The 19,929-nt window shown below is 43.8% G+C and overlaps 1 protein-coding gene across 3 annotated transcripts in view; it reads right to left on the bottom strand.

Moving 5' to 3' along the window:
• The window catches only part of Hivep1 (HIVEP zinc finger 1), a 134,169-nt gene that overhangs the window by 12,155 nt on the left and 102,085 nt on the right, over window positions 1-19,929 (bottom strand). For all 3 annotated transcript variants that reach the window (XM_031359364.1, XM_031359363.1, XM_031359365.1), the window contains exons 4-7: window positions 13,852-19,808; window positions 10,698-10,831; window positions 9,803-9,978; window positions 6,510-6,611 (exon numbers count right to left, since the gene is read on the bottom strand). In XM_031359364.1, coding sequence (XP_031215224.1) covers window positions 6,510-6,611; window positions 9,803-9,978; window positions 10,698-10,831; window positions 13,852-19,808 — 6,369 coding nt within the window. The remainder of the gene's footprint in view (window positions 1-6,509; window positions 6,612-9,802; window positions 9,979-10,697; window positions 10,832-13,851; window positions 19,809-19,929) is intronic.

The following is a 19,929-nucleotide window of genomic DNA, read 5'->3' as shown; positions in this document are numbered from 1 at the left end:
CATATAAATAAAAATAAATCTTTAAAAAAAAAAAAGATGTCTCCCTGGAACACACCAAATACCTGGGACTAAAGTATGCTACCATACTCAAGATGACAATGTCACAATTTTCCAGTTGCTCCAGACTTGGTGTTTCCTGGTAGTAGCTCCTTGGCTCACTCGATCTGGCTACTTCTTTAATTACTGTATTTACATAGTGGATAGCTGCAATCTGTTACTGGGATTAAATGACAGACTTTACCTGTGTCAAGGCAAAAACCCAAGAGATAAAGGTGCTCACTGACTTCTGATTTCCAATTTTCACTGAGCTAATCTGATGTGTCAGAGTAGGGATCGGTCTAAGGCAGGGAAGAGGCCTCTGAGGGCTGAAGGTAGATTGGCAGTACAGCATTGGTCTAGCCTATATGAAGGCCTGACACCGTATCTAATATTGGAGTGATGAAAGACACCATAACCACAGGTCTGGGAGGAGCGAGGGGATGTAAGGTTGGCTCCTGTGTGGGCTTTCTGACATATTCATTTCTCTGAACTGCAGACAAGGGCAAGTGTGAGCACTTCTGTTCTCTGAGAGCTCTTGGTCCCAAGATGTTAGGCTTGAATCCTCAGGAGACTCAATGGCAGGGATGCCCAGAAGGAAGTCAGGGAAGAGCTATCTTTCCAAAGTTTTATTGGAAAATGTCTTAGTATGGGGCTGGAGAACTTAAGTCTTCTAGACAAAGGCTCTTTGGGACAAAGGGGCCCAAACTGGAGAAAAGAAGAAAGCTTAGGGAGGCTAGAAGATGGCAGTCACCAGGCAGGCTGGGCCACAGCCAGGGAAGGGATGCAGACAGAATGCTGTGAAGGGAATTCAAAGGGGAAAGCAAGCATTCGAGATTTATATTTGATTTGACACTCGTGATCTTTGACATCCTCTGTGCTGGACAATGAGATTCAACTGCTTCATGCTTTCATATGTGAACACCAATATTATCCCTTGCCAGTGCTTTTATTCTGAATGGTTAAAATTACATGTTGTTTCTTTTATAATGGCTGTTTTGGTTTGGTTTTGCTTATTTTATGTCAACTGAAGTCTTTACAGTCTTGCACCCTGCATATTTGCTTAAATCCTGCACAATTTTATTTTCTCCAGTGCTCTAGAACTGTGGAGGCAAAGGTCATTTGGCTAGTTAGCTGCGACCCTGGGGTTTTCACTGTTGAGGGCAGCTGTAATGCCGATAGCTCATACTGGTGATTTAGTTCAACAATGCCCTGTGCAGTACTGATTAACTTAGAAGCCCAAACCCTGGATGGGTAGAAGTTTGTACTAACAGGCATCTCAGGGTATCAAATCCCGTATTCCATGTTAGGTAGAATCTCCCTTTTGTCAGGGAACAGATGTGGTATCCTTTGGTGACTCTAATTTTGTGTGTGGATTCATAAATGCATAAAGACTAATTTGGAATCTTGTTTTTTTATTAAATTAGGGAGCACCGTTTACCACAGAATTAACTATGGGAAATGGCCAAGCCCTGACTTGATCAGCTTTAAATGTTCCAATGTTGTCCAAAGGACAAGTTTTCTTTATAGGGGTTACTGTAAAAATGGAAATAAGCTTTATCAATCTGGAGAGATTATTACCATGGATGAGGATATGTAATGGTCAGAGACTTAAAACTTCTAGATTTTGATCCAAAAGTCAAAACCCAACAAGTTAATAAACATGCATACTACCATTGCCTTAGTAATATCTATTACTAATCTGGAGTAATAACAGAAATGTTATAGTGAATGGTATTAAATAGTCTATTACAATCTTTACAGGCACTAATAGCCAGGGACTTCCTGTTAGATTATATGGCATTTCCTCCTCATCACTGATTCAGTTACCAACTGTCTCCTACCTCTTGCCATTGGGCAGTGAACAAAACAAAAGCCTCTTCTACTTCTTAGGAATGGGACACACACACACACACACACACACACACACACACACACACACACACAGAGACCCCAATATACCAGCCACACATGTCCACACAGCAGCATGTGTAAACAGGAAGTATAGTCAAACAGATAAGACAGGGCAAGCTGGCAGCAGGAGGGGGATGCTTTCTAACTCTACCTGCTGAGAAGGACTCTCTAAGTACAGAACCACAAGCATAGGGTGACCAGCCTAAGTGTCCAAGGGCATCCAAAACCATGTGAAGACCATGGAAAGGAGTGCAGCAGCCTTGGACAGGAACGTGCTGGGTCTGTGCAGTCAACAGCCAGGCCTGTATGGCTGAGGCTGAGAGAGAAAGGGATGGAGGGCCAGGAGACAAGCCTAAGACATTCAGCAGTAGGAGGACTAAATACAGCATTTTTGTCTTATGGAAAACAGTTGGTATAAAGCTGCACCAAACACCACTCAGTAGCAACTAGAAGCCAACAGAGTACTGATAGACAGGATAAGGTAGCAGATAAAAATACTAGAATTTTGAAGGTGTTTGTATCTCTCTTACCACACACACATTTCTGTGTGTATTACCTATGTGTGGATGCTCATGGAGGCCAGGCCAGGTCAGATCCCTTGAGGCTGGAGTTGATGGCAGTTGTGAGCCACCAAATGTGGGTGCTAGGAACTAAACTTCCGTTCTCTAGAAGAATAGCAAGTGATCGTAACTGCTGAGCTACCTCTTTAGCCCCCTGTTTTATTGATATAATAGAGACAAAATGGAGGAAAAGATCAAGACAACTTCAAGCTCTGTGGTGGAACAGCTGAGGGAAGACAGTGAGGAAGCACACCTCTTAGGGGAAGGGTACCCTGGAAGTATGGGGTACACTACACCTGAATGCCATCTACCTGACATCCAAGTAGAGATAGTGTGCAGGCAGGTTTGCAGAGAATGAGCAGAAGACTGGGGAAGGTGACCTGTGGGGCTGAGCAATGACAGAGGACAGGAAGGTCAGAGGCCTCAGCCCTGGGAACATGTAGAGGCTACAGAGATGGAGGAAGCAGCTAGGAAAAGAATATCCAGCATATTCTAGGCTACTGGAAGGCTAAAAATTGGCACAGCCTCCAGACAGACAGGCCTACATTGAAGGTTTCTGAGTCCTGTTCACCAAACATTTAGAAACCTGATAAGTAAAATCTCAATCTATAAAGCCAGAGAGATTTAGTAAGGGCAGAGAGCTTCCTACACAAACATGGATCTATGTTCAGACCCCTTATAAAAAGCCAAGTGTGGTTAGTTTTCTTGCCAACTAGACACAAGCTAGGGTCGTCTGGGAATAAGGAACCTCAATCCTGAGAAAATACTTCCACCAGATTAGGTTATAGACAATCCTGGGGGCATTTTCCTGATTAATGATTGACGTGGGAGAGTTCCGCCACTGTGGATGCTGCCACCCCTGGGCAAGTGGCTCAATGTTATGTAAGAAAACAGGCTGAACAAGCCATGGGGAGTAAGCCAGTGACATTCCTCTACAGTCTCTGCTTCAGTTCCACCCTTCAGGTTGCTCTCTTGAATTCCTGCCTTGAGTTTTATGATAGACTGGAAGCTGTAAATCTGAAATAAACTATTTAGTCCCCAAGTTGCTTTTGGTCAGTGTTTTATCACAGCAATACAAATTCAATTAGGAAAACCAGGCATGCACACACCTCTAACCCTTATGTCACCAGGAGAGTGGGCTGGAGACAGGAGGATGGCTAGGGCTTGTTGGATGCCAGTGTAGCTCCAGGTTCCATGAGACCCAGACCCAAGGGGAGAGGGCAGGGAGTGAAAGAACAGCACACCCTATTTCCTCCTCCCCTCTTCCACAAGTGTACACACGTCTATACATCACACCTAACCTAAGCTAACCTAACACACATACAGATCCCACCTATTTCCTCCTCTCCTCTTCCACAAGTGTACACGTCTATACATCACACCTAACCTAAGTTAGCCTAACACACATACAGATCCCACCTATTTCCTCCTCCCCTCTTCCACAAGTGTACACACGTCTATACATCACACCTAACTTAAGCTAACCTAACACACATACAGATCCCACCTCTATCATATTCTTATCAGAGTGAAAGTTCTGTAAAAAGAATAATGAGACCAAGCATCAATCATTAAGAAACACACAATTAGCTAGGCAGTGGTGGCACTTGAAAGGCAGAGCCAAGTAGATCTCTGAGTTCAAGGCCAGCCTGGTCTACAGAGTGAGTTCCAGGACATCTAGGCCTCACAGAGAAACCCTGTCTTTAAAAAAAGAGAAAGAAGAAGAAAAAGGGGAGGAGGAGGAGGAGAAAGAGAAGGAGGTAGTAGAGAAGGAGAAAAGAAAAGAAAGAAAAGAAAAAGACAACACACAACTATTATCAGTGCAATTGGACCAACATGTAAATCCAGACAATGATATACTAAAGAAGTGAAAGAATGGCGGATCCCTTTTGGAAAATATCGTAAGAATAGATACTATGCCATGTATCTGCATATAAAGTACTATCTTCCCTCCACATTAAAAACACCAACATGAAGAAAACCACATCTCATGAATATAGCCTATATACTAAATGAATTGAAGGTAAAACTTCCTGTCTGTGACAGGGAGAGGAGAGAGGCTGGATTGAACCAAGGGAGCATGCACTGCTTTCCAAATCTCCACTGACTGTATGCAAAGAATGAGGTAGACGTGAGGAGATATGATCCACCTTAGCCATAAGCACAGAGCATTTAAAATATTTTTAATCACCCTCTCAGGCATGAGGATATACTAATTAATAATATTTTTAAGCAACAAAAAATGGACAATAATAGAAAAAATCAAGATCAGTTGTTTACAACCACCTTCTGTATTTATACCTACACAGTAAGTCTCTAATAAAGCGAAAGGGAGGGCTGTATTTTGTTGGCACAGTGATGGAGACTTGTGAACTTGCCTCAAATGACACAGAACTCAGGATTCAGCACTGCACACTATGCTTTACTATCTGAAAAGAGCAGACAAAACTAAGCACGCTTCCCATGAATACAGCAATCTAAGAGCATAAACTGAAAAGGGCCAGCAGGCAAAGGAAGCTTGTTTTATCGTAACAGGGAACCAGCTGTAAACTTTTACTTAGAACCTAAGGGAAGCTTAGGAATTAGAGGAAAAGTACAAAAGTGAACAGGGGCGTCTATGGGTGGGCCAGCAAGTCAGTCCACCCGGTAATGTGCAATTCACAGAACTGGGCTTCTCCACAGACTTAGGATATGAGTGCTGGCTTCCTGCAGGAATTCATTGTAATTTGAACACGGATCCTACTTTCCCAAGGCTCACCTCCAAGTGCACATGGATGTGTGCACAGGGGCAGCATGGTTTGTTCAGCCTTCTCTTGGCACCTTTACCAGTCAGTGGTGGTACATACCCTCTCCAATCCATACATATTCTTCCTAGCTCTTTACATTGGAGTATATTTACTACCTGAGACTAGGTCACTCACTGTTCTTACACATTTAGAAATTAATTCAGGATGATTCATTGAGTGGATTACTGATTGAAAAGCTGGACTAAATGAGTTGATAACTTCTTGAGTTCAAAAAAGAAAATCTACAAAAACATACTTGTATACTCTGGTTGGTCAGAATAGAGGAAAAGACTGTCTTTCCCTCTAAACTGGTCATAAATAAATATCTACATTTGTTAGTAGTATTAAGGGAAAAAAAGAAAACAAATGTTTTTCAAAACAGTAAATGTTTTCAGCAAGTAAAATATTTTATCCTCAAATGCTCATCACACCCCTTTCTTGTTCTTCTCACTAGGGAGGCATTGGGCTTAGTGACTTAACCAGCCTCCCAGCATACTAGGCAGGCATTCCACCACCATGCTGCATTCCTGGCCTGTGCCAACACCAGGATCACTGGTACCCTCCAGGTCCTGAGCTAAGTGCCTCAGAGAAGGTGACAACTAGGCAGCGGGTTCCGCTGTTCCACATTACTGTTCATCACTAAAGGAAGTCAGGACTGGAACTCAAGCAGGTCAGGAAGCAGGAGCTGACGCAGAGGCCATGGAGAGATGTTCCTTACTGGCTTGCTTCCCCTGGCTTGCTCAGCCTGCTCTCTTATAGAACCCAAGACTTCCAGCCCAGGGATGGCACCACCCACAAGGGGCCCTACCCCCTTGATCACTAATTGAGAAAATGCCTCAAAGCTGGATCTCATGGAAGCACTTCCCCAACTGAAGCTCCCTTCTCTGTGATAACTCCAGCCTGTGTCAAGTTGACACACAAAACCAGCCAGTACAGAAACCAATCCAAAATGTTGGCCAAAGACCAGTGTGACCAGACACATACTTTGAGAAGGTTAATAAAGCATTTAAGTTCTATATGCTGAACCCTTCCCTAGTAGGGTAAGAGAAGCAATTAGATAAAAATACTGATCAGGAATCTATAGGGTAAGTATATTTAAAAAACAAAACACTGTAAGGGGAACTGACAGAATCAATCAGGCTGGGAAGAAGAGTGTGTATGTAAAATAAATGGTACGAAGCAAACAGCAGTAGGACCAAAGGGCGGGGCTTACCTGATTCTTCTGTGTCCTGATCGTCTGTCAAGCCCACGGAGATGCCTAAGTCCACACACTTCTTGCTATGTGCCTTGGACTTCATGTGTTTTGTCAGATTTCCTTGAGGGGAAAGAGTATCTATTAAACTTATGTAGTGGTGCTCAGCTATTTCATTTTTCAACTCTGGAAAATTCTATTCTTATTTCAAACAAACAATGTGGTTAGACAATTTCAGCAATTAAAACTGTATATAAAAACTACTGGTATTTATAGTAAGTTGCAAAGACCTTTGTATTAACTAGCAATGGCATTCTGTCTTCAAATCTGCCTTGTCTATTTTGATGGTAGTCACTTTTGCCTGTTGGGGGTGTATTCTCCAGTTCTTATTTCTTAAGAACTCTGTGTGTCTTTCAGAGTGCATCTGACCTGCAGTTACTGGCATGTGACCAATCCATTAGTCGTGTTGTTCACTTGCTCTCACAGTAGATCACTTTCCTATATGTGTTCCCATTTTAATATTTAGTCCATCTTCAGTAATAGTGTTCTAAGGATTCCAAGTTATGGAAGCATCTGAGACCATTAACTATTTCATTAATTTCAAATGCTTATTTCCTATATGGCCCAATGTCAGTGGAAAGGAGGGTCAGGTGTATTTGCCCTGGCCCCCCTATGATTTTTTTTTTTTTTTTTTTTTTGGTTTTTTGAGACAGGATTTCTCTGTATAGCCCTGGCTGTCCTGGAACTCACTCTGTAGACCAGGATGGCCTCAAACTCAGAAATCTGCCTGACTCTGCCTCCCAAGTGCTGGGATTAAAGGCATGCACCACCACCACCCAGCCCCTATGATGTTTTAATTATCCCCTACCTTGCTAGGCTTTAGTTTCTCCTTCATCTTTGGCACCTGGATATGTATGGTTCTAAAGTTTGATGTCTATTCTGGGTTGCTTTTTAGCATTATAAACAGCACTGTGTGTGGCCCAGAAGAGCTGACGAGTTCAGCATTTCCCTTCACATGCTAAGCAAATGTGCTTGGAGAAGCTCTAGGCTATCTGCTTTGTCAGCTGACATGGCCCCCTGTGTGAATATCACAGGTTCACAGGGCACACCTTCCTGGAGTGACCGAGGATGACATGGAGCTGCTTAGACTCTCCTGAGGACCCTAGTTATCCTGAGTGGACGATGCTATACCCCAAAACACTGTCAACAAGAGCAAACATTTAAATACTGAATTTGGTGGGCAGGAACAAATCACAAATGCTAAAAATGTTGGAACCTTTGTTCCAATGTTGGGTTTGTTTGTACCAGAAACCCATGCAAATCTGTTGGATTTACACAGCTTCAATTATTTGACAAATGCATAGTTTGAGAAGTTGGTCACAACCGAATATGCCAATTCTGGCAATACCTGGTATATTCTTGTCAGACAACCACACAACACCCCAAAGGTAAGTGCTTAAGAAGTCCACATCTAAGATGCTTCTGAAGCACAGGATTGCTAAGAGGCATCACTGCTGATTGCAGCCAGGTGGATCCAACAGATAACAGGGCTTACGGCCTGCCTGCAGCTGACATTTACATCACACTGATAGCTAAGGCAGAATGTTAAAGAGTCATTAAGATACACAGACATTTGTTATATAAATCTCTAATTCCTGTAAGAGCTCCAAGGTTTTCACACTAAAATGTAAATAAATAAATAAACAAATGGTTAAAAGCCATCTTGCTGTGGCTGAGGTCTCCATTTATAAGTCACATGCTTAGATAAATTACAGGCTCACTAGAGTTCACTTTCAAAAGCTTTGGTTCCTTAGACAGAGCAAGGTCTGTGCTAAGAAACTAAACTATAACTGTGTCTGAGTGAATTTGGGAATTTAAGGTTTTAATATATATATTAACCCATAATCTATTACTGTCAATCAACTCCTTAAATAATTAAAAAGAAAACTACATATCTACATGTGTAGGATATACTTATTTCATGTCACAACTCAATCTTCTTGGTAACATGGTTATATACATGGCAATGCTTTCTTACTTCATTAGCTTTTTAAACACATCCTGTTCTCATGCCCAAGGTAACAGATCCTTCCCAATCACAGTGTCACACCAATGAGACAGCAGTCACTGGTTACAAGACTCCATTTTGAGGCAATACTGAGGAATCAGGCTGACCACCTCCTCCTTGGCCCACCTTGAGGGGAAGGAGGGCCTACATACCTAGCAAAGAGCCCAGAACAGAGGACTCCTCTTACCCCTGGGCTTGCTTGAAACTGTAAAACTGCTCTGTTTCTCTATGATCCTTTCCCAGATACCATTGATGTCTAAGTTCAAGGAAAGGCACTCAGTTGTGACAGCTGTAACTTTCTTTAAATGCCAATAAATCTGAGCCAGAAATGCAGCAAAACTGGCTAAGGAGATGATTTGTTTTTACCAGAGAACCATGAAGATAACCAGAACAACAAATAAGGTAAATGTGAACTCAAAAGGAACACAGTTAGTTTCAATAAAATGACCAATAGACACTGCCATTTAAGTCAGGTATCCCCATGAATAGACTGCTTTGGGAAAGAAAGTCCTACTTCATAAAGGATCATATACGAAACTGCCATCTTTAATGACTTGTTACATAATGACCTGTGAACAAGAAGCAAATGCTTTATACTACTATATCCATTATACATAACAGGAAACCCATGAAAGGTAAAACTGCTTCATCATGAGGACTTATGCTTTAAATAAACATAAAACAGAAGCATGCTAAATATTATTTTAATGACTAATTCTGAGAGCCCATTAACAACACTTAGTAGTAGAAGTGTTTAAAAAACTTAAATTTGAAATTTAATATAATTTAATATAATTAGGTTAAAGTTTATCATAAAAGATGGCTATTTGTGGCTAAAATAAGATAGTAAAATGAGTGACTATAAAATTTATTCTGATTATTATTTAAAATCTGTCTCAAATCTTTCTGAACTCTAGTGAATTTACTTGTGATCACGAAATATTTCTTTCTCTTTTTTGGTTTCAAAGTAGGTATTCTGAAAACATGTTAGCTACTGTTATGGAACTATGATTTAGGGAGTAAAATATAAAAAGAAACAGTTAATCTCTTTAAAATGTTACTTTTACTTCTGTATTTTCTAAAACCCTGTAATTAAAAGCATTTTCTTTAAAGGGTCTAGAAACAAAGAACACATACTCCAATGCTAAAGATGTATCTTAGACTGTGGCAGCTGCTCATCCTTGGACTACATAGGCACCGGCTTTCCTGTGTAAAGGTATACGGGAGGACCACTGGCATCTCATACCTTTTGTCTTGAAGGAGAAGTTGCAGTAAGTGCAATGGTAGGGGCGAACATCTGTGTGAGTTCGGATGTGCTTCTTTAACATACTAGGTTTCTTACAACGTATTCCACATTCTTCACAAATGTACTTCCCTCTTCCCCTGCCTCGGACATATACATAATCCTCATTTGACTTGTATCTAATTTAAAGAAAAAAAAAGAACAGGGAAATTGGGCACTACATCTTTGAGAAAATACTGATTAACTTAAAATCCAACCTAAAAAAATAAAGCACAGCCTTTACCCACAAATCTCCAGTGGTTTATGCACATTTGAGAAAGAGAAGATTCCTAATTTCTGCATCATGCCTAAAGCTGTGACAGCTAATTCTACTCATAGTCATTCAATGTGAGGTTTAATTCTTAAATATTTCCACCACTTTAAGATACCAGTTTGAAAGGCTTTCCATTGCTAAATTTAATCACATTGACTGTAAGGCCTGAACTACTTCCAAAACTTGCCTGACACTGGCTCATGCAGCTTGTTTTTCTCTTAATCTCGGACACTGACTCCTACAGCTTACTATTCTTGTACCAAAACAGGACAGCAAAAGGCAGTTAGCACACCCCACTTAGAGAAATTTCCAGCCATTCCATGCTGCACGTGCCGGTAGAAGCCGGGCTTACTCTCAAGCTAATCTCAAAGGCCTAAAGAACCCACAGTTTTTCCTGGTCATCATTTTCTCTAACAAAATAGAATTATTTAACAGAATGCTAATATATATTGTTGGAAGGATTCTGTTAGCAAAAAATAAAACCAAAACCAAAAACCCTTTTAATAAGTCTTCATTCCCATGACAGCAAATGTACATTTGAAAGGTGAGTTTAAATGTACATTTAAGAATAAAACATGTACTTGCCCTCCATCAAATATTTTAATTCTTCTTGGTTCACTTTTGATTAAGGAATTTTCTTTATCTTGCTCACTGTTAATTTCAGAGTCATCTTTATTGCTGAATTCAACTACTGTGGCCTTTTGATTACCTAATGCTCTCTGAAAGGGAAAAAAAAAAAGAGAAACTAATTTCATTAAACTGGAAACATAAACACTCCAATGTTTCACTAGCAGTTAACATAACAAAGTACAGACAAGTGCTTAGCTCAATGAAATGGAGCCCACAGAGGTAGCAGAGTCAAGACCATCTGCTCTCTTTCGTCCAGTCTCCACCTTATACCTCAAGTGAACCACCTTTCCTGGAGTCCAGGAACTTAATAGAAAGCTTTCTTTAACAAATTGAACAGTCTTTACGGTTTACTCGCCAATTGTGCCATAGTTTAACTCTATTTCTTAAAGAGTTATTTCCTTGAAGACAGAACAATACAATTTCAGATCCCTCAAAGCCACTACAAAGCCCCTTCAACTTGGGAGAGCCACCAAGGGGAAGCAGAAGCCCCAGCTTGCCTCTCCCCCATTACTTTGAAGCAGAACATAATTTCTCTAGAACAGTTTTCAAAACTCGAATATTGATTAGCATAAAAAGTTAGGTCAAGTCAATCTGAGAGTTTGGCTGACAATGATATAATCTTTGGAAAAAGGTAACAGACATCAGAATCAGAAAGCATACAAAGTTATCTTAGAGCGATTACTGCCTCGTAAATGTATTGGAGACTTTATAGGGCTACCCACTTTGTCAAAGCCAAGTGTTAACAGCAAAGGCTATAGCTCCTGCTAGTGCTTCCACATGGGGCACAGGAAGAGCTCCTTTCCTACAGTGGGACTCAACCAGACTGAAGTGACTTCCTGAGACCAGAGAATAAGCACTGTGGAAGGAATGGCTTTGTCTCCTGGAAACAGACTGGAAGCCCAGTTGTGGCTACAGTTTTGTAAGGCTGCTGGCCAGTTCCACAAAAGGGAGAATGTTGATTTTTGACCAGCCCACCTGTTCCCTCCCAGTCCCTAGGAAGCAAGCCGACCAGATACCCCACATAGAACACACACACTCTTGGCCTTGCTTACCTCCTTTCCAAAAAAAAAAATCAAATTCATGTTACCTTTTTTGTGGGGGCGTAGGCAGCATTTAAGAGATGGAACCTAGAACCTACACATGCTCGGCAAGCTCTTATTCCAAGAGCATGCCTCAGTCCTCACTCCCTGGATTAAAGGCCTCCAATCAGCACCGCAGCTGTTCCCACATGCCCCACTCCATGGCATCATCTGTATATGGCAGATCCTCTACTTCTGTTTGCACAGTAGTATACTGTCTTCCTGCTCCTTTCCACTGAGTCATGGATTTCCTCCCATATGGGTTATATATAACAGTCTGCTCGGTGCCCCATCCTCCTGGATTCAAGTCTCCAGTGACAACATGTGTAGAGCAGAGAAGATGCTCAGCTCATTTTATATGACAGCACTAATCTTAACAACTCTTGAACCACAACCTTCTGAGTCGTGCTTGTTACTATTTTTTTTCCTGGGGCTCTCCTCCTTCTAGGAAGAATTTCTTTCTGTTTCCCAAGTAGACTCCTCCATCCTCTCTCCACTCTCCTCCCTCTGAGCAGTCTGTCTTTCCTGCATGCTGACAGCCGTCTGGACAGCCCTTCCACCTACAGCTCTTTCCTTATTGCTGCAGATGAGTACACAGCACCAGTACTGCTAGGGCTTCTTCCACAGCACCCAGTACTTGTACTCAGTACTTAGGCTTTTTAACTTTCCCCTTGGGTTCTAGGGATGGAATATGCTAAACACGCTCAACACTGAGTTACACTTGCAGCCTGGGAGACCCATGTTCATAGGGAAATTAGGGACATAAACCAAGATCTCCTTATGTTCTCATGAGGAGGCATGGGCCAAGCAAGGTTCTAATTTAAGGGTCCTAGAGTCTGGGAAGTTAAAAACAACAGAATCCCTATGTCATTGGATGCCCCTTCCTTCCCTGACACAGATTCTCCATCACCACGTCCAGACTCTGTCATTCATGTTGCCAACTTCAAACTCCTTACAAAACCTGTTGTCTCTGCCAGAGTCCCTGCAGTCTTCTTAATTAAACCCAATTTTTCTTATTTTCACATGATTTAAAGATCTACTGGCTTAAAGAAGATTCATTTATCTAAAATATGTTATTGCTATTATCATCACTGCCTCTGCTGACCATCACCTTGGAGTGCCTTCCCGTACCCACAACTCCACAGAACAGCCATGTTAGACTCATGCAGACCCTCCACTGTAATGCTAGCCCCACAATATTTCATGTGATTAGATTTGTAAATGCCTCTGGATCAGAACTATGTACTTGTGAACCTGCAGACATCAAAAAGGTCATCAATAATTCTGAATGACCAGAGCCTAAAATAATGCCCTTATTTGATTGTTTAAATGATTTCCCCTCGTTTATAAAGCCAACATATCTAAAGAGAATTCCACAAATTATTCCAAATTACAATGTCATGACCTTAAATTATCCCATAAATCTTGATCAAATCAGCTACTAAGAGAATGAGCTCTTTCATGCATCCTTTTTGTCAGTAACCAGTGGCTCTCAGAGGGTCATTCAGAATACTGCAATGGGCATGGTAAGATCAGTCTGCAGGAGGCACAGGACAAATGTTACTGATTCTTTGTATAGTACACAACAGAATACAATCACGTCTAGAAATCTATATCTTGGCATTCCCAAATTAGCCTTGAGAGACTGTGGCCACGATCTTCTCTCAGCTAATAACTCTTCAGTGAAGAGAAAAATCAAAGTGCTAGCTCCCCATGAGTAGAGAAAAATCAAAGTGCTAGCTCCCCCCGAGTAGAGTCAACTGAAGGGAAAAGCCCGAACAAACCAACAATCAGTACCCCGCAGAAGTTATTGCTTGCAAAATATTTAGACAGAATCACTGCCAGAATTGTAGGTGACTCTTCCCAGTGGGACTGCTGGGGAGAGTGTCACCTCCCATCTAATAATCACATAGTACAACTTGTCACTCACAATTAAAATACTTATTGTAAGTAAGACACTTAAAGGTACTGAGACTTGTTGAAACTAATTTGCACAAACAACATTTGAAGATAAATTATATCTCAAGTACCTTGCTTAAGTTGTTTTTCCACTTGCTTGAATAGACCACTAAATCTGATTTTGAATGGGTGGTTATTGCTTGGCAATACAGTGACTTCCCAGTCTTCTGTTTAGAGTTAAGAAGAGAAAGAGCAACTTTTGTAGGCAAACCAAGTGGATTTGGGTTACTGGAGCTCACTGTCCACCCCGTATAGGCTGAAGTTTTCTGGTCATTCTGAGTCAATGGCAATGACTTCTGTCTTAGCAGGTAACACCATGTAAAGCTAGTTGCAGTCTTGAGGCTCGGGAATGAGGGTTGTTGAGTGTCTGAGCTGCTAACCAATGAAAGACCAGGGATTAAAGGCTGCCTCTGCCTTTGGATGACTTTGTCCTCTTCATTTTTACCTCCTGGTAACTCCCTTTCCTGGTTGTTGTCTATAGATTTCAAAGGCAAAACACAGGCACTTTCCAATGGGGTGGGTGAACTTCCCACTGTAGGAGTAAGTGACATGGACAACTTGGTGTTTTTAAATTCCTGCAATTCATTGACGTGGTCTGTGACTGCAAATGTAGAGGTTCTGGATGACAGACTATCAGTTGGTAAAACCTGAGTCAAATTAGCATTCTCGCTGTTCCTTCCAGAGGCAGAACAAGCATCCTGTTCTAGTGCCACTCCTTCAAGGGGCTCCGTAGTACAGAGCTGCCTTACCAGTACTGGCTTCTTTTGTTTATGGCTCTCATTAGCTTTTGAGCTTGGCAGCTCCAGTGGTCTTAAGTTTGTGCTACAAACAGCTCCATTCTCATCTTTAGCCCGCTTCTGATGCTTTTCCATGGCAATGTCTAAACTATTTGCTGGGGAAAGCATCCTTTTACTCGAAGCTGAGGATTCTTGTTGTGGTGAAAGTCTACCAACAGACATCTTCTGAACCGACGGTGAGGTTTCTGAAACTGGAGCATTCTGGCCCATCTCTGGAAGAACAGTTCTGCAAGCAAGATCCTTCTCCAGTGTTGGCAATGCATTTTGGAGATATTTCTGTGATTTTGGCATAGAATTTTGTTCTTCGGTGACTGGCACTGTACTTTGATTAGTTTGGCAAATTGGTGAGTTGGACAGATCCTGGGTCACTAAGATCTGTGGCAGAGATGTGACAGTAGCAAAACAGTACACTGGAACATTCCTCTGTTGGGGCACAGGCAGCACAAAGGAGGGCAGTCGCTTCTGTACCTGATCAATCGGCAGCCCGAGGTCCAGCGGTGGCAGAGGGTAGGATTTAGACACAGGATCAACTGCTTTGGCTGACAGTGCTACTGAAGCTGAACAAGGATCAGCTCCGGTTTGATCTGGAAGAACTTTATTAGGTAAAGAATGCAAAGGACTAGAAGAGCAACCCTGGCCTGAAGTGAAAGCTTGACACTGAAGCTGATACTTGGGAGCAAAGCTACCCTCGCCTGTTGAAGACACACACGCAGTGGGTGGTGCATCTGGTTTGCTATCCAGTGCGGACAGTGGCAGAGGCAGTGGTGTGTTTTGGTGACTAAGGGTCGTGTTGGTTTTGTTTAATAAGTGGGCACCAAAAACTTGTTGAGGAGGAAAGGTGTCAGTAGAGCTAGAGCTTGACATTTCTGCCTGAAGATCCTTAGCTAGGGTCTGGGAGTGCACAGTATGTGCAGGACAGTCAGCAGAAGCCACATCAGGGAGCCTTGGAGCCTGAAATGGCATTGCATTCACGCTAGGAAGAACAATAGTTTGGAGAGCTGATGTACTGCCAGGAGATAGGTGACTATCTGAAGCTATGTTTAAAGATATCTGCCGGATCAGGGGACCTCGCCTCCTTTCTAGAAGAGGCACATGTCCAGTGCCCCCAACAGCTGAGGGGGAGTTGGAGGGCTGTGATTCAACAAGTGCTGGTGCCACATGGGAAGGAGCAATGCTCCCACAGTCAAACGACTTACTTCTGAAATCAGAGACTTCCATCAGGGTGGGCACACAACTGATCTGCTCTGATGCTGCCCGCCTCATTTCCCTGTGACTTCCAGGGACACTCAGTGTGTTTGAACCCAGTGGAATCAAAAGAAACTCTGCTTTACTTGGAAAATCAATTTTGGGGGACAGTTCCACTTTAGAAATGTCTTCTACGTCTAGGGAGGCAGAGAAGCTGGATGCGTGGGACAAGCTGCTTTCTCGGCTGAGACTCCGGGACAGAGTGGAATCGAAGCTTGACTCGGATGAGGAATGCTCTATCTCAGCCAGCCGGAGCCTTTTCTTTTTGGGTGGCAGCTTCTCTGTCGGTAGCTTTGATAAGGTTTCACTACGCTGAGGCCAAGTGAATTTCTCTGACTTTTCTTCATCATGACTCTGAGCTTCCAGGTCCCGGTCTGGCTCTTCAGTGACTAGAATTTCTGGGACCTGGATGTTGTGCTGCCGGACAAGTCTCAAGGGCTGCCCTAACACATACCGTTCACTTGGAATCTTTCTAGCACTTTCCCGTGGCTCTCCTCTAAGGGTGTGTGACAGTGTTGTCTGATGTGTGGCATCCCGAGGTGGGTGACCTTCCTCTGGGGCCATTCCTATCACTTTCAGAGCCCCAGGTATCCCAGCTCTGCCTAACTCCTGTAAGGAAAAGGTGATGCCTCCTTCCCAGGACTCCGGCTTGTCACACGAGCTGGGCCTGCTCAGGGAGTTGGTGTGCTGGATGACAGAGATGCCACCCCCTTGTCTCTTCACCTCCATCTTGTCCTGAGCTGCAGAATTCAGCTGCTGTTCAACCACGGGGCATTGCTTCAGGGGCAAGGCCTGTTCAGGGCCCCGGGCCACAAGCTGGACGGGAGAGCTCTGCAGCTGGACGTTTCTGTGTGCCTGCTCACCTGCTGTAGCGGAGGCATGTCTGGATGGACTAGGAGCAGACCCTGGGGCTGGCTGCAGCTGAAGGGCATCACTGCTTTCTAGAGACTGCCCACTCTCCCGTGGCTGCAGGTCCTCATCATCACCTACACTTTTCATCTTCCTCCTTTTTCTTATCTGGGGCGTCTGCTCCCACACACCTGTGGGAGCAGCAACTCTGTAGTGGAGAAGCTGGGGTTGTGCCCCCCCAGGCATCGAGCCATGCTCGGCCTCTCTCACAGCTGCCTTTGTTTTGGGCCCATGTAACTCTGAGCAGTAAAATTTCTTATGATTCTCAAAATTCTCCAGTTTCCGGTACCTATTTCGACAGGTTTCACACTCAAACATGGTCCCTCGTCCTTGATGTGACTTCTTCTTCTCTAGGTGAGGGGTCTGCGCTGCTTTGCTCTGCACTGGTCCAGGCTCACTGGAGGCTGGGCACCCTTGACAGCTCTCATCCACAGACTGCCCGGATCCCAGAAGGTGATTCTCACTGGCTGTGGAGTCTTCCACCGCAGCCTGTCTGACCAGTAGGCGGTGATGGCCACTCGGGGGCATGGATGGGTTGGGTCCTGATATAAAGACATCATCATACAAGGTGCCAATTTTATCGTCAAATGACTGGCTTCCTCTCAGAGGGGGAGGGGGAGGAATTATATTTGCAGGGATTGCTGAATACCCTGTGGTTGGCATGGAGTTACTTCTCGTGATAGGCAGGCAGTCCAGGGAAGGAACAGACAGGAGGAACACCTGCTTTGACTTCTCAGTCGGGGTGAATGGGGACTTTGGTATATCAGAGCTGGAACTTGTTCTCCGTCCCATCGGTTTTAGGTCAAACTGGAAGGAATCCTTGAATATATAGGATTTGGGGGAATCAATGCTTCCCCGTCTAGAAAGTGAGGTTCTCCGGGGCTTTACACTATCCAGTTGCTTATCATCGACCAAGGCTTCATTGTCTGAGATCAGCTTGGAAATCCTTTCCTCCAGAGTTTTGGTTGCCAAAGGTGGGCGCATCTGGCCTGCAATGACTGATGATTTCTCTCCGGTGGCCAAGGCAGAAGCTGCTGGAGCAGTGATTCGAGGCCCTGGGGGCCCACTGTTCTTAGCTGGGTCTGGGTCCATGGTGGGAAAAGTTCTGGCAAATGGAGTTGGAGGACTCACAGCTTGATCAGCACTTTCAGAACGTGAAAAGTAGCCAGAGTCTGTACTTCCCAAGCTCCGTGGACTCAGCAGCAGCTTTCCCTGCTGTTCCTGTGGGTCATCTGTGGCCTGCTGTCTCTGGAGCTGCGCATGTGCTGTTCCACTGTGAGAATCTGGCTTCCCTTCTGACTGAGTCACATCCCCTTTCTGATGGCACGTCTCATCCGTCTCTAGGGATGACACACCGGCTGAATGTGACAGAATGCTTGCAACATGAAGGTCCTTCTGGCTCTGTGTACTAGGAAGTTCAGGCTTGGGATTGGCCACCTGAGGACTGTCAGTTTTAAAGGAGGACATGCTTACTGGGTGGACCACAACTTTTGGTAACTCTGTCAGGGCTTGTGACTCTGAAGGTCTGTCCTGTGAAGAAAAGCCACTGACCACATGATCTGGATTGCTTGTAATAGATTTGGGTAAAGCTTCAGGATTTGATACAGTCTTCACTGTTTGCAAAGGTTGCGCGTCCTTGACACTTGGGTCGTTCTGTCTCCCATCTGTAGGCCCCTCTTCATCACTCTCTCCACTGTCTTCAATGTCCGAATGGACACTCAGTGCTTTGGGGCACTCTCGGGACAAGAACAAGCCACTAGCCTCTGGTTGTAGGACAAGACCCAGTTTGATAGTGTGTGCATGGGATTTCTTGTGCTTATACAGATTACTTTTAGTCTTAAATGAAAACCCGCAAGTCACACAGGGGTAGGGCCGCTCTCCGGTGTGGGAGCGGATGTGCTTTAAAAGCACGCTGGGCTTTGCACAGGCTCTATTGCAATACTCACAGATATATTTGCCTTGTTTTTTTGGCTTCTGATCTCGCAGAAGAAGACTGCACATTTGTTCTACACTTTGACTGACAACAGAAGCAACATGGGTTGAGCTGTAGATTGGCCCAGGGGGTGACTGTGTGGAACTGGCAGGGCTTACTGACGAAGGTGACACAGAATCCATTTGCTGGTGTGGAGGAGTGACCTGAGTTCTAGTGGAGGGAGAAGTGAGACCTACAGTGGATGTCATTGCTATATTATAGATTGGCTCAAGTTTAGTGCTCTCATGGGTTTGCAGGTTTGTCAGTGATCCTGCTAAGCCCAGATGCCCTGGAAGCTGCTGATTCTGTTGGCTAAGTTTGGCGACAAGGTGATCATGTGGGCTGTACAGGTGAGAAACGCACTGAACTGCCATTTGCTCACTCTTCTGAGTGGAGGCCACATGTACTGGGTACGAGGTACACGGAGAACACTGTGATTCGGCAACCAGTTCTGGGGACGTAGCATTTGGGGCATCCAGGGAACTGTTCTTTAATTTAGAAGGGGATCTTACAGTTTTATTTGGTCTCAGTTTTTCTGTCTTAATTGCACAAGATGAGCCCTTTTGTGACAAGGTGCTCAATTCTGGCTCCATTGCTTTCAGTAAGACATCGAACGCGGTACTTGTATAGGAGGGGGGCGTGGTGCTACAGCAAGGAGAGCTACATTCACTATTGTCAGTCCTGGTTTTCCTGGTTGAGGAGCTGGAGTCCTGCTGTCCATCCAGGCCACCGGGCCTGGCTGGGTCTGAGCCCTCGGACCTCCATCTCCGCAGCTCTGACCGGTGGTGAGGAGATGAGGCTTGCTTTGGGGAGACCGAGTCTCTTGATTCTGAGGCTTCAGCAGTCATCCCTGGCGTGTCTCCATTTTGCTTGGCAAATTGCCTCCCCTGTTTAGCAGGGACACAGTTGTGTTTCTTATGAGACTCTGATGCGCTCGGGAGAACACTGAACGATGGCTCTTCTGTGTTTTGCTTGTGTTTTGTCTGAAGAGGATTCCTCAGGGGGGATTTTGGTATTTTTTTCAGGTGATTCTCAGCAACAATCTTTTTCCGTTTCACACCTTTAAGAGACTCTGAAGCTCCTTTAATGCCAGCCTCTAAGACTTCTGTTAAGACAAAAAAGAAAATCAGTTGGTAAAACTGTACATGTGCCATGATTGTTTAAAAACTAAGATTAATATCAAAAGGGTGAAAAGCCTCTTTTAACAAAACTGTTTTTTGACACTG

The sequence above is a fragment of the Mastomys coucha genome, unplaced genomic scaffold, assembly GCF_008632895.1.
Source record: "Mastomys coucha isolate ucsf_1 unplaced genomic scaffold, UCSF_Mcou_1 pScaffold7, whole genome shotgun sequence".
NCBI lineage: Eukaryota > Metazoa > Chordata > Mammalia > Rodentia > Muridae > Mastomys > Mastomys coucha.
This window is presented reverse-complemented; position numbering and strand designations above follow the sequence as displayed.